The sequence below is a fragment of the Meleagris gallopavo genome, chromosome 1 (genome assembly GCF_905368555.1).
Source record: "Meleagris gallopavo chromosome 1, MGAL_WU_HG_1.1, whole genome shotgun sequence".
In the NCBI taxonomy this organism is placed as follows: domain Eukaryota; kingdom Metazoa; phylum Chordata; class Aves; order Galliformes; family Phasianidae; genus Meleagris; species Meleagris gallopavo.
The window spans coordinates 58,742,956-58,757,367 of record NC_139404.1 but is presented as its reverse complement, the minus strand read 5'-3'; the positions used below and the strand labels follow the sequence as shown (position 1 = coordinate 58,757,367).

Here is a 14,412-nt window from a genome sequence, read left to right as displayed (position 1 = left end):
AGGTCTGATGTGCTTTGTAGTTTCTCAGCCCTCCTGTTCCTGCGCTGCCAGGTAGCTGCAGGCAGTAGAATACAACGGTTGCTGTCCTGCTTTTCCCACGTCAGCTGAGCCCAAGCAATGGAAAGTAAAATAGGAAAGCAATAGAAACTTCCATCAAAGAACTGCTGCCTTCAGTGGAAAGGAAACAGGACAGGAACCTGCTGAGCTGGTAGACGGATGGGGAAAGGAGAGAAGAGCCCTTTCCTTGTTGTGCGTACTTGGTACAGCTTGATGCACTCAGGGAAATACCCACTGCTGGCAACATAGGCAGACACCTCCCAACAAAGCGTTTGTCAAAGAGAAAAATTTCTCTGAAAAAAAAAAAAAAACAAAACAAAACAATGTGCAGATTACGAATTATGCAGCTGTTTTCATCTTGCATATTTAGAAATGAGATGCACAAAAAAAAAAAAAAGGCAGCATCCTCAGGGCAACATATCAACACATCGGTTAAGTTTTTCACACATTTGTAGGAATTGCTCCCCCATCTCCCTTTACCAGTTTTCCTGGGCATAAAACAGTCTCTCAAGGACATGGCAACAATGACGCTGAAATTCAAAGTGCTGAGATCAAACACGTGAAGCTGGTGCTCATTGTGGCTCAATTACATTGCCTATCTGAAGGCTCAAGCGTATTAAAGACAGTACAACAGTCATTTTAATCACAGCCGTTGCATATTGCTTGGAAAACGTCTAGAAAGCCAAGGAATGCCATGGAGATTTATTATCCTGCAGTGCCAGAGTTAATGACACAGCTTTCTCCTCAGTGTCTTTCTGCTTGTGGTTTACCACCTGTTTGCACCAGAGGACCTGGAATGAAGATGTGCTGGCCCTGGATCGGAGGCTGGACACACAGGTGCCTGTGCTGTGACTGCCCTAGCAGAACACCAGATTATTTACATAAAGCTCCTGTTTTCCTCCTGAGGTTTTAAACTTCAAAGTTTAAGTACAGAAAAGGTGCAGCACTGAGCTTCAGCAGAACAGAAATAACTCTGAGTCCTTCCTAAAGCTACAGCGTGAAGATGTGTGCCGTGACCGACACAACAATGCGCCTGAGCAGTCTGTCTGCTGGCAGCGTTCTGAGTTTGCATTTTCTTCCATAAATATTTAACATACAAGAACTGTTCATGTTACCTACTTTGCCCGAAGTGTTTTGACAGCCATGCTCACCCCATGACAATGATGCTCTATTTAACACTGCAGCTGCAGACAGGAGGATCTGGTTTCGGTTTTATACAATATTGTGAAACCCATGACCTCACCCAAAATAAATGAGATAATACATTTTTAAGGAGTAGAATCCAAACGCATCACTAAGGCAATCATCAGTAAGCCACGACAATAAAGGAAAACAAATTTAAGTCTTGACTGCAGGAGCTTGCTTGAATTCAGCTAGAATCTCATTTTTATTAAACACATTCAAAAAAGGAAAATAGAAGACAAACAACCCTGCAAAAGCTAAGAAGCATCCTTAGAATAACAATTTTTCTGAAGGCCTGGATAATTGTTAAGCTTATTGTCAGATATCCACGGATTATTGCCAGTCCTCAGGGACCTCTGCACACTTGACCACATGTTTAGCTGAATCCGCCAAAGAACCATTGCCCTGCAGACCTCTTGTCTGGCTGTGCTGGGAGGCTTGGCCACACCATCTCCATAATGAGAGAAGACTCAGGGAAGTCTAGCAGAGAGTAACAGAAAGATTTAAGAAAGAAACTGAGTCAGATACATTCATCCTCTCTGCACTGAGGCTAGAAGCTTGGGGCTGGAGGGCAAGGCAGGAGGCTGTGACCTTGGCTTGCTCCCTCAGGGCCCGCACAGCTTTTCCTCGCCAAAAGTATGTGCTGGCCCGCTAATGGTATTCTTGGTGACATGTTCAGAAGAGTAGCAGTTCCAAGCTCTGTTTTGCAAACCAAATCCCTGCGTCAATGGTCACAGCAGGCCCACTGGGCTTCTTTCCACACAAGGACATTTCTTAAATCTGTCCCCTCCAGTACAGCGTAACTGCACAGGAACTCACCAATGCACTCATCTATTAAAAGCCTGCTGCAAACAGAGCTGTGCCACTTCAGTATGATCAGATGAACTGAGCAAGGGCTGCCAGCCTGTCACTTTGCTGCAGTGCAATACTGCATCCTTTCAGGCCACTTCGGTGCACAGATCCAGCTGAATATGACCATTTACTCTTAAGACAGCTCATAAACACAGCATGATTAGCCATATATCTTGCAGTGCCTTTTGCTGGAGTTACTCACTCAAAACTTAATGCACTTAACACAGCTTTATAACTCTTTACACATTGTTAGTGCTTTAATACACCAGAATTCAGATACTGGTTCTTAACAATATTATCAGAGAGGTTACAACTGCTTTTTTAAACCACAACAAAACATAGGGAAGAGCTGGTTTGTTTTTAAACCTGGGAAGGTGGAAGATTAGCAACAGAAGAAAAAGTGCAGAGCCCCCTTTCCCTGTGCTTTCTGCTCCTATATATCTCTCTTTTACAGAGTTTTAAGGGGAAATAAAACAAACAAACAAACAAACAAACAAAACACCAAAAAAGCACAGTCCAGTGGACAACCATTCTTGTGCAACCATTTTTTTTTTATTTTTTTATTTTTTTTGCCAAACCTAGTTTTGCTCCTACCTCCCATTATCACACTGTAGATGCCATAGCAGAATTGCTCCCCTAATAAATACCCTTCATTAGCAACCCAGAGGAAATAGCATTAAGCACAGCATAATGGTTTCACAGATCCTGGTGAAGAGTACTAGAAGCCATACAACGGGACAGAAATTCAGATCCTCTTGCTATGAGCTCATTTGTTCACACAAGCCTGTTAGGTCCAATCTCTCCTGCTTCTCCCTTCCTATCTTGAGTCACCATACAGCCCCTGGCCCAGGAGACAGCACATGCTGTATGCAGGTCCAGCCACACTGCTGCCAGTCGCCACCAGAGTGCCCACAGTCACAAGCTGTGCTGCCTGATGAAGTGCTGCTCCTTTTTCTGCAGCCTTTGTGTTACTGAGAGTTTAATTAGGTTCTCTGCTCCAGCTGCAAGAACTTAACAAGAAAATTCAAAATCCTCCTATCTTTTCTATTTCACCTCTGAAAAAATTAAACCTTGGTGACTCTATGTGGGGAAATACTGGTGGTAGGTCAACACTTGGACTGAATGATCTTGGAGGTCTTTTCCAAGCTTGGTGATTCCATGGTCCTATTGATCCTACGATTTTAAATTGACCAATGGATTCAGAAGATAAGAATACCAATTACTTCAGCACTGGTTTTCTTTCCTTTTAAAAAAAAAAAAAAAAAGAATCTGGTGTGATCACATTATCAATCACACAAGCCTCAGTTTTGGGTGTGATAATACTACAACATCATCAACACAGATGGTCTGATGCTTAGTGTAAGCTTCCCTTTTCAGCTATTCAGTACACTGCAGGCAAGTGCTAGGACAGAGTCAGAAGTCATCAACATGAAGCACTGACAAAATATTAGCTGATGACTGAAACTGGAGACAGATTTTGAATTGCAAGTAGTTTTCAGATCTTAACAGATCTTAATTATCAAATACAATAGATGCTGGGCACTCCACTGCAGTACTTGCTGTGAGCAATTCATTCCCAGCTCTAGGCATGACCAAATCAGCACCTTTCCTCCCCAGTGCTAGCACAGATCTGCAGGCGAGGAGCACAAATGCATCCCAGCCACAAGACATCACCTTTGCTCATTCTCATTCCTGCTGAAAACCCAAGAGCTGAACTAGCTGCCCTGAGCCCCCGGGTCAGAGCCAGGGCAGGCACTGCAGGGACTTCTGCTCTTCCTCACCTGCTGGCTGGAACAAAGCACGGCCGAGGGGTCAGTGCTCATTAAGGCCCAGCTTTTATGGGAAGTTCAGCCTGCATTACACTAGAGGTTTTTTTTGTTTTGTTTTGTTTTGTTTTTTAAATTTAAATCAGTGCATTAGACTGAGCTCTTTCATTCCCCTCCCAACTCAACCCTGCGGGCAGCTCCAAGAAGAAAGAGAACAAAGACGTAGGCATAGAAACTACAGAAGTTATTAACTAGAACAGCTAACGTTAAAGTTAACATCTCCCAGCACCATTCCCCTTTCTCTAAGTATGACATAAGACAATAGCTGCAGCTGCCTCACCCTATGCAGATGTTCATATTCATACAGGAAAAAATGCTTACTTAATAGCATTCCTTACACCGGGATTCTTTAGTTCTTAGTCATTCCTCAATTTAAGATAGAAACATTAGACCACATATCCCTGTTTGAATTAAGAGAGTCAAACATCTGTTATCACACTTGCTAAAGCCAGAAAGAGCCAACATATTTGCAAATGCTAGTAAGACAAGCCTATCCCGAGTAGCATCATCTTGGGAAAAGGCTAAGCACGTGATCCATCTGTGCTGATGAGCTGCTATGCTGATTTCCAGAGATAAATATTCTCCCTTTAGTAGATTCATAATGGTAGTCATTAAAGACAGAGGCTGACAACCTGCAAAGGAGTGCATTAAAGACACCTTAATACCATTCTTCCAAACCTTGACATTGCTGAAGTGTTTACAAGGCAAAACATACAGGAGAACGCACCACTCAAAGCTCTGTGTCAGGGCATACATCCACAATCAGTTTTTACAAAACACCTGACAGTTTTTAAGCATTGCAAGTCATGACCTGGCATCTCATCTCCATGTATTACACAAAGGTCGCTTTCTTTCTGTTTTAAAGAAGAAAAAAAGTATGATTCTGCCCCCAAATACTTGGTACAGTGTATTTACACATTCTAATATTGGATAAGTAAAAAAAGCACAACATCCATGAAACAAAACATTCCATCCTAGAAAATGTAGCACTACTATTCATCTCTCCTGTTCCAGCCAGCATCACAGCTGTGACAAAGTCTGCGTTAACAGAGCTATTGTTTTGTTTTCCAGCATAAAACTACCCTGAATTTTAAATTAACGTCAAAGTATTGCTCAGCATAAAGCAAACAAAAATACCAAGTGGGAATACTGATGGAAAAAAAAAAAAAGAAAAAACGGAAGAACAACACACAGTACTGCACGAATAACCAACTAATCAGCAAATCCTCCCTTCCCTCAATGAAAAGCTAAATATTTACTCAGTTATATATTGCATTCTTCACTCAAATACTTCATAGTTTGAATTTAAAAATAAATAAACAAAGCTCTCTCTTTTCTCTTTCCAGAGCATCTAGTGGGAATGCAGAGGGTGCAGCAGAAGGTGTTTCCACATTACTCTGGACCCATTTCAGCTGGTCACACAGCAGGGAGGTGGGTTCCTTCACCTGGGCTGGGCTATCAGCTTCCAAGCAGCCTCCCTAGCAGTGAGAATCTGGGCTCTGGATCCTGTCTGCCATCTCCCAGCAGCATAAGGAATACACATGTGGATCATGGCAGCATGATGTCCCACAGGGCTCCAGTCATACCAGCACACTGATCAGTCAAAAGCAGGCTGCTCGGCCCATCGGATCAATGTTTCACTGGGAAATCAGCAGTTGGGTGCGTGCTTGGTTTCACCATTTCATCACAGACAGCTGTGTCCTCTTGTTTTTCCAGTCACAAGACACCAGAAGCACATTTTTCACCTGGGCAGCCCAATGTAAAAAGCATTCAGTCACACTCACTTTTTCCTTGCTTCTACAGCTACTGCTAACACTGGCAACACTGCATCACATGCCATTGCATGCCAATCGCTTTATGCATGAAAATAGCTATGCATGGAAATGAGCTTATGTATATAGCAGCTAAAGAAAAAAATGCAAATTTATACAGATAATTTCAGCCATCCATGAAAAGCAGCAGCCACTACACACCCACGGCAATTGAGTTTTTTTTCATTTCTCTCTCTCTTTTTTTTTTTAATCCTATCATTGTTTACACAAAATGGTATTTCAGCTTAAGCCCCCCCCACCCTTCCACATGTTAGCCTTTAACATGACAAGAGAACACCAAAGAGGGGATAGAGGGAGATTCTACCCTTTGTGCTATACAACCCACCACTCGCACAGTTTCAAAGCCCAGTTTGACTCCATTGGATATACAGTTTGTTTAAACAGCAGCAACAACAAAAATCAATATCAATACAAGCTCCCAGAATTGTTGCAATTTGATGAATAATATGGCTGCAAAGCAAAGCTAAGTTCATGTTCTAAGAGGGGAGAAAAGATGGTTTTACAAGAGTGGCACCACCCCTGAACACAAAAGAAGAACTGGTGGCATTTTTGTACAGAACATTTAAGTTTGTTCTCCAGTCAGAGGTTTTCTATGCAGATTCGCTAAAACCACTTCCCCCTAATACTGTACTCTGCCAAAAGTTATTTTTTTCCCCACTGTCACTCAAAGCAGGTCACTAAGATTAGCAAAGCCCTTCCGCCTACTCTACAAAGTGTACATTTTAGCAATGGAATACTCTTTCCACTTCCCTCTTTTGAGTATCTGTTTTGATGTTATTGTTGGTGGATTTGGTTGATGTGCAGAAGAATGAGGAAGAAGCAAGACCCCACACCTTGAAGGAGCATGGCTTCACATTCCCAGACAGGCACTTTCTTTTTGCCTAGCACACCCCAATCAGAAAGCTCTCCATTTAGATACGGTGATCAGACCGCCCAATGAAACTGTGTTTGACTCCAAGCAAGAAGCACAAATTGTGTCGTTTACATTTTCCCTACTGATAATGTAACAGAAGCTTCTTCAGGCACCCCAACATCTGACACCTCAGCAGTCTGATACATATTAGTCATCTCCTAAGTATCTCTTACTGCCATGACCCATCACCATTTCTTCCCTAATTATTTCTGAGATTATCTATATAGCTCATGTGACTGTGAAGGCCCACTGTTTGCTGACGCAATTTGTTTTTCCTCAGTGTAACATTTCCTACCAGTAGCAAGATAGATAAGGAAAATAAAAACTGAATTTTACTGACACCCACAAGCTCCATGTATTTTGACTGCTACAGTTCTCAGCAGGCCAGAGAGCCACAACATCCTCACATCACTGCCTCGCACTGCCACGTTTCCTCGTGCTGTTTGTTCTGGAGGCATTTCAGTGGTGAGCTCCATGCCTGGCCCCAAGGCCTCCGGCACAGCATCAGGGTGCTGGCACAGCTCCTGCAGCACTGGCATGTCACTGGTGAGGACATAAAGGCTTCTCAGGCAAGTAGCTGAGCACAGAAATCAATGCCAGTCTCGTGCTGCCCTTAATAGTACCGGTGTATGTCATGTCTCTGCTCCAGCAGGCCCCAAAGACACCATCTCACCTCACACCTCTACCAACACCCAGCTGTAGTGAGGTTAGACAGGGCCCTGTTACACCCAGTAAGGTACTCGAACCTTCTCCTGGGGCGTGTCCTGGGCTCTGCGTAAGTAGGCAGCCCTTGGAGCTGCCAGGACACAGCTGGGGTGATCCTATGCAGGACATGACATGGCACAGCACAGCAGGAATGTGGCTGGGATTCAGGCCATCAGCAATGCCTAGAAACACTTGGGTTGTACTGCTGTTAGTACTGTGGGAATGGAAAAAGGTTATATACCACAATATTAAACACGTCTGCTACTAGAATTTTCACTAAAAGCCAAAACAACAGGAGAAAAAAAAAAAAACAAACAAAAGAACATTCCCACTAACAGTGGGATGCCATCTACTGTGCTATTACAGCAGCCCTTGGTAGTATATATATTCCCTTGCTCAGTATATATATATATATATATATATATATATATATATATATATAATATACTGAACAAGAAAAAAAAAAACACCACAAAATTCTTGGTTTAGCATTAGCAAGTCAGGGCTACCAATACAAGAACAGGTTTTTCAGCCCAATCAATTGGTTGGTTCCTTACTTTCAAAGGAATACAATATGCATTTGCTTTCCTTTGAGTTTTTATAGCTAGCATTACACCAGGGGAGAGGAGCATTCCAATCTCTCTGGCATGTATGAGGGATAGAGAATGAAACCCATAGTACTAAAGCATATTAACACATCACAGCCGTTACCAATTCCACAGATGGTCTGTTATCCAAGAGAATCACTCCTTGTTGAAAGTTACCAAAGCTGGCTATGATGCTTGTCAATAATATTGACAACCCTTTATAAGTAGCCTGTTTCCTTCAGCTGCAGAATTTCTCATATAGAAGCTAAGTCTTCAGTGAACAGTTCAGAAATCCTTAACAAACAACATGTTGTCTTACAATGGAATTTTGTTTTTCCTCAGTTAGCAAAAAAAATCATGTTTAAGAATAGGCCATTATGGCAGTTGTCCATGCCACCACCTTTGAAGAAGCAGAAGAGAGCAAACCCACTGCTTTCACTTCAGAACTGAGCCAAGACTGTATGGCAGCAGGGATTATCTCCATGCTCTTCAACTTAAATAAATAAATAACAGTTTACTTAAATAGAGCAAAGTCAAAAGCTTTGGCTTTATAATATAAAATCTTAACCCAACTTAGATTTCTATCAAAAGGGTTTCCTACATTAATATATCCTGTTCCCATCTTATTCTGGTAAGTTGGCCAAAGGAAAAAAAAAAAAAAAAAAAAAAAAAAAGTGATTTGCCAACCACTCCATTCTATTCCTCATCCATGAAACTTGCTTATTCCAGCAGCAAACCCAGAAGATTTAGTGCTGTATTTGAGCATCATGTCTTAATGAAAGTAGGGAATGTTAGTCCCAATCCTTCTGCAGTGATTGGAAATCCTAAGCAGTCTACAGCCTTTCAGTATCTAAAGGGGGACTATATGCCAAAAAGGGACAGTCTCTTCAGCAGGTATGACAGGACAAGGGGACATGATTTCAAACTAAAAGAGAGGATATTTAGACTGGATATAAGGAAGACTTTAGTTTTTTGTTTGAGTGCCCCTGGAGACACTCAAGGTCAGGCTGGATGGAGCTCTGAGCACCTGATCTACCTGTGGGTGTCTCTGTTCACTTCAGGGGGGTTGGACCAGATGGCCTTTATGGGTCCCTTCCATCTGAAACAATTCTATTATTCTACTACAAATCCTTCTGAGGTGCACATTAAGATCTGTTAAATTGTACATGAGCCATCTTCTCCCCTGCTGGTACAAGTCTCACCCACATGCATGTCACTTAACCTGGACACTCCCCCCATGCATAATTTGCAGTGCTCTAGACTGCATTTTAAAAACAAAAAGCAAAACTCCCATAGCTTGTTTTTCATTTGTCACAACTGAGTAAGTTGTGAACAGGAACTGCAACTGTTGAGAAATTCCTTGGTCAAGGGAAATTCATTAATATATTTCCAGTAGCCCAGGAAAAAAAACCCCAATCCCTTATTTTGAAAAGGGTGATGTACACATGACGTTGCATCAGTGTAGTAATGCCAGCACATTTTTCTTGTTGAACCCTGGCCCTTCAGCATGACCTGCTGAAGAGGAAGTCAGGTGGAGAGCCAGGCTCACTGCAGCCAGGCTGTGCAATGCAAGAGCATGCAGGTGCCAAGCACACACAAGAGACTAAAAGCTTTTGGCTTTCTAAAAATAAAAGCCTGTAGACAAGAAGCACAGTTAGCCAGACTGCAACACACACACTGTTTGTTTTTCAGCATGATGAACTCAGATAGCGTTTCACTGTTGAAGGAAATTAATTCTCAATGTCCAACTATTTATAGCAAGAGGTAGAAGCACTGATTAGTTTCCCCAAGACACTCGGCAAGCCCAGTTAGCATGACCATAAGTTCTCCCAGCAGCTGCTGGGCTGAGCACAGCGAGGAAATAAGTAGCTGATCTTAGAAGTGGTGAAGCTCTCTACAGCTTTACAGTATAAAGTGAATCACAACAATAAGATACTGAATCTTCACACACTCGTCAAAACCAGACAATGCGAAATATTTTGCTGGACAAGATACAATAACTGGAAATTCTCCTAACTATAAACATAGCACTGAGGTAATTTGGAAGGTTTATGCATAGGAAAAGCTACAATGTTTTATTTTACATAGTAAGACTCCAGCAATATTCACCTTCCTCAGCACAGAGGGCATCATCCCACAGAGCCATTCAGGCCCCACTCCCCACGCTGCACACTCCAAACCCCTCCACTAACAGTGACCTCTTGAGAGCTCAGACCCACTCTTCCATTTGGGAACAAAATTCCCCACGTTTCCTCCAGAACACCACGTTCTTTCCCTCACTACTAGGCATTGCTTTCTCGTCGACTGACTCTCATGTATTCTGGATTTTTATTTTTATTTTTTTAAATTGTAGAATTTAGTATTTATGTACAACTCTTCTACAAAGTTTAATACATTATCAAAGCAAAATGTAATGGCAGCTACAGCCATGAAAAACCTGGTGTCTTGCACACACACTGGAAGTATGAAAAAAATCACATTAATAGAAACAGTTTAATGAACTGTTAGGTATTTTTCTTTAAGGCAATGTTAAGTATTTACTATAATGTGTTCATTTGAGCACGTGCATTTTGAAGGCTGTTGGTCTCGAGATGAGTATACCCGAAAGAAGTGGGCATGAAGATGAAAGCAAGTTGAAATGCATTTTCTATCAGCCCTGAACATGAGAGAAAAGTCATTCTTCATCCTTTTTAGTGTTCAGCAGCACAGAGAAACCAATATTGAAAATGTCATGCTTTTCAAGATATTTCATGTCAAATATACTGCTTTCCTTTTCTGACCACTCCAACTGCTCAATGCCAAGAAATCCTTATAGCTTCCTTTCCTCCCTCAAGTCACCAGATTCTTCTTCCATCCTTGGAAGAGAGCTTTGTGACAGTGCCACAAGTGCTTTGATGGCATTATCATCCATACGTTGCTTTGTTGCATGCCTGGAAGGACTACCAAGTTAGCAATAACTTTCAGAATTTTGGGGGAGTTGGACTAGATGATTCCTTCCAACTCAAAAGATTCTGTGATTCTATTATGTTCTATGAAAGTGAACTGTCTTACATGAATTCTCTTGCAGTCAGCTGTGGAGCAGCTTCCCAAGCAGCCTAGCCCAGCCCTCCGGAAGCCGAAAGCCCTGTGAGGATCTGTAAATTCTGCTCCCCTGCTCAAGGAGAGGCCCTGGGCCTGCAGCTCACCTTCTGCCCCACTCCTCCACCCAGCACCTGGGCCTGGTGAGAGGTGCTTGAGCTTTGTATGCTAGAGCTGCTGAGGGATTCCAGTGTTTGCAGATAAGCAGGTTCTTAATTACTTTTTTTTTTTTTTTTTTTTTTTTGCTAAATTAGAGATGATCTGCGCAGCAGCTTAAATGACAGCACTCCTCAGGGAAGCACGAGTTACCTCAGCAGCTTCTTCAAGCGCAAGGCTGGTGGGATGGAAAGCCATCACAGATACAATTCAATACCAAAATAACAGGATCGTTTCATTCCAGAAGACACTGTAAAAGCATTTGTAGAAAGAAATAGCCTCATTTGTGGATGTCCCTTATAGAATGGTCCATCTGCTCCCTTAAGCATCTTTCTGCCTGTATATTCCAGTTAAGAACTGAATTCTTGTAGCCTCATTTTTGGAACCTGTAACAGTGTTTTATGATATCTCCCTGGCGCCTGCCTATGGTGGCATTAGCACTCCCCAAGCTTTAACAGAAACATTTTCTCAGCTACATCTAAAGCCAGAGTTAATTTTTGCACGGCTGCATTACATGCTGGCTCACAGCACTGCCTGTTCCTCTCCAGCTCTTCCAACTGCTCAGCTCCCAGCTGATAGCCGAAAGCTCTCGTCACGAGTCCCTAAAAATATACCACAGCCAATAGCAGTCCCATCATAGTTCTGTTACTCCAATTCTTCCTTTGCTACATCCCAGCCCTCCTAGGCGTTGATGATGCCTCTCACATTGCCATCACCAAAAATTCCTGAATGCTTTTTATTATCCAATTAGCTTTAAAATCCAATTGGTCTTGCTGGAATCTCCTAAGTTGCCACAGAAGAGACACAGTCAGGGCACTGTGCTAACCTGCAGTGCTCCCCAAGAGCACACCTGTGCATCTTGCTGAGAAACTGAGCAGAAAGCAGCAAAAGGCACGTTGTGAAGCCCAGGTCATCATTGGAGAAGGCACGCACTGCTGGCCAACGCTGCCTTAAAAGTGAGCTCTTTTCAGAAAGCAGAATTCAAGGCAACTTGGAGTTTGAGTCGTCCACACCCCAATGGGTCACATTATGCAAATCATACCCTATGTGCCATCAGCTGGGCGAAGGCTCACAAGCCAGGATATTGCTATTAAAAGCAATAAAACCAAAACATGCAACTGCGGTCACCAACACGTGTTAGAAAACAAACAGCTGGCAGACTGCTTCAGCAGTCCCAGGGCCCCAGACCCCAGGGCTGCCTCGACCATGCACTCAATGCAAAGACAGTGGGAAAAGATACAGGCACCTAAGTTAAGGGAAGGCTCTGTGGCACTTCAGGTGATCATAGCACCCTTCTACAGCTAGCATAAACGTGAACTTCAATCAGAGTGCATGGGTCAGCAATGCAGATCACACGGCCTCCCTCTTATACAACACAAGGCCATGTCCTTCCTGCTGCAGCACCAGAGACCTCGGAGGCGTCATCACCTGCACCTGTCCCATACAGGTCCCTTGCCCACAGCAGGAGCACATTTGGACAGTGGGACCTATGGACCTCAGTGCTTACAGGCTCCTAACTCAGAGAAGAAACATTCTGCTTCTGTGCAATTATGCCCCATCACTAAGCTTACAGTCAGCCCTGCTTTACACCTAAAAACTGTCTTAAATGTTTCCTTTTAGATGAGCACAGTGACATTTAGAAAAGAGTACAGTCTTCCCCAACATAATGTGCTCAGAGACAGGCATAAGCTCTCCAACAATAAACATTTTAGAAAACGTGTGAGCATCTCCACGATCCCACAATAATAGTCTCATTCTTGGATCTGTGACATTTTTTTGGGGTGGAGAGCGAAGGATGCGGGAAGACTATTTCCGAACAGACAGAAGACGTGAAAGAAAGGCAACCGGCGATGCAATTGCATTAATTTATTCGGTTCTTCCCACATCCCTCCCCCCGGGTTGCAGCACACAACAGGGAAGAACACGCATTCTCTCGGCACCGAGCTCGGCCGCGGGGCTCTGCAGGGTTCCGCAGCAGTCCAGCAGCGGGGCCGGAGCTGCCGCCCGTGCCGGCTCCGCCGCTCGGCCGGACCGGACCGGAGCCCGGCCCCCCCCCCCCACCGCGCGTTCCCCGGAGGCCCGGCGCCCCCTCCGCGGGGGGGAGCGGACATTTTGCGGCAGCCGCTCCCCGGCCCCGCGCCGCGCCCGGCCGCTCACCTGCCAGCTCGTCGGGCTCCAGCCCGCTCTCCGCGTCGATGCCGCAGAGCACGAAGTAGTGGGCGAAGCGGCACGGGGCCGCGCCGGGCCCGGGGGCGCCGCTCCCGCTCATCCCGGCGGCGGCGGCTCCGGCTCCCTGCGGCAGCGCGGCGGGCTCACGGCGCGCCGCCCCCCATCCCCGGCGGAGGGCACCGGGCGCTGGCGACGGACGCTGGGCGGCTCCGGCGGGCACCGAACGGCGGCTCCGACCCCGCTGTCAGCTGAGAGGGGCGGGCAGCGGGCGGTGCTGCGCTGCCGGTCCGCCCCCGCGGGGCTTTTAAACGCTGCGCGGTCGCGGCACCGCCCCGCCTGGGCGCCCCCAACCCCGTGCTGGGTTATGGGGGCGGCGGCGGCGGCTTCCAGACAAAAAGCGGCGGGCGGGAAGCGGCGCTCCGGCTGTCCTCAACGTCTTCCTGTGGGAATGGCGCTGAGGACGGTGGGTTTTTGTTAGGCTGAAGGACCGAACGACAGAAGTGAGCTGTGGAGGGCGGGTGATGGATGTGCGTGGGGCAGAGAAGTTCTCCGCTCGTGTACTATAAACGGTTTTAATCATATCACCGTTATCATACAGACAGCTGTCTCCTTGTTGCATACACAAGGCAAAATCTAAAGCACTTCTTCATTCTCGGGTTGCTTAAGATTTAATAACCATTGCGCTGTGTCCAGGAGGAAATCAGCATTATCTGCATTTGTACAGCCCTGCTGTTATGGTCACTTGCTGCCAAAACCCCGGCAGACAAATTTGGGGGGAAGCATCTCCTTCTAAAAGGACTTGCATGATTCTGAAGTTCTGAGACTGTTTTTCCCAATCTGATGAGCTCCCTGCTCATGTTCAGTAATTCCACTACTTGTACACTTTAAACAGGTTGTTTGCAGAATGCAATGTGCTATTTCATCCTTCTTTGACAATCTGTTACTCTCTCCATCCACAAGCCATGCTTATTCTTACATCATATTCTTATATGATTGATATTTGTCCTTATACAACAGACCGCTGTGAAAAGGAAATGCCTCCAAAGAATTTGGCA

The 14,412-nt window shown here is 44.7% G+C and overlaps 1 protein-coding gene across 5 annotated transcripts in view; it reads right to left on the bottom strand.

Moving 5' to 3' along the window:
• The window catches only part of DENND5B (DENN domain containing 5B), a 110,604-nt gene extending 96,971 nt beyond the window's left edge, over positions 1–13,633 (bottom strand). For 2 of the 5 annotated variants that reach the window (XM_085229453.1, XM_085229443.1), the window contains exon 1: positions 13,346–13,632. In XM_085229453.1, coding sequence (XP_085085579.1) covers positions 13,346–13,457 — 112 coding nt within the window. In that variant the 5' untranslated portion in view covers positions 13,458–13,632. Of the gene's footprint in view, positions 1–13,345 lie in introns of all 5 variants that reach the window. The other 3 variants (XM_085229458.1, XM_085229467.1, XM_085229441.1) reach the window with 2 other exon arrangements.
• Between the last annotated feature and the right edge of the window lie 779 nt (positions 13,634–14,412).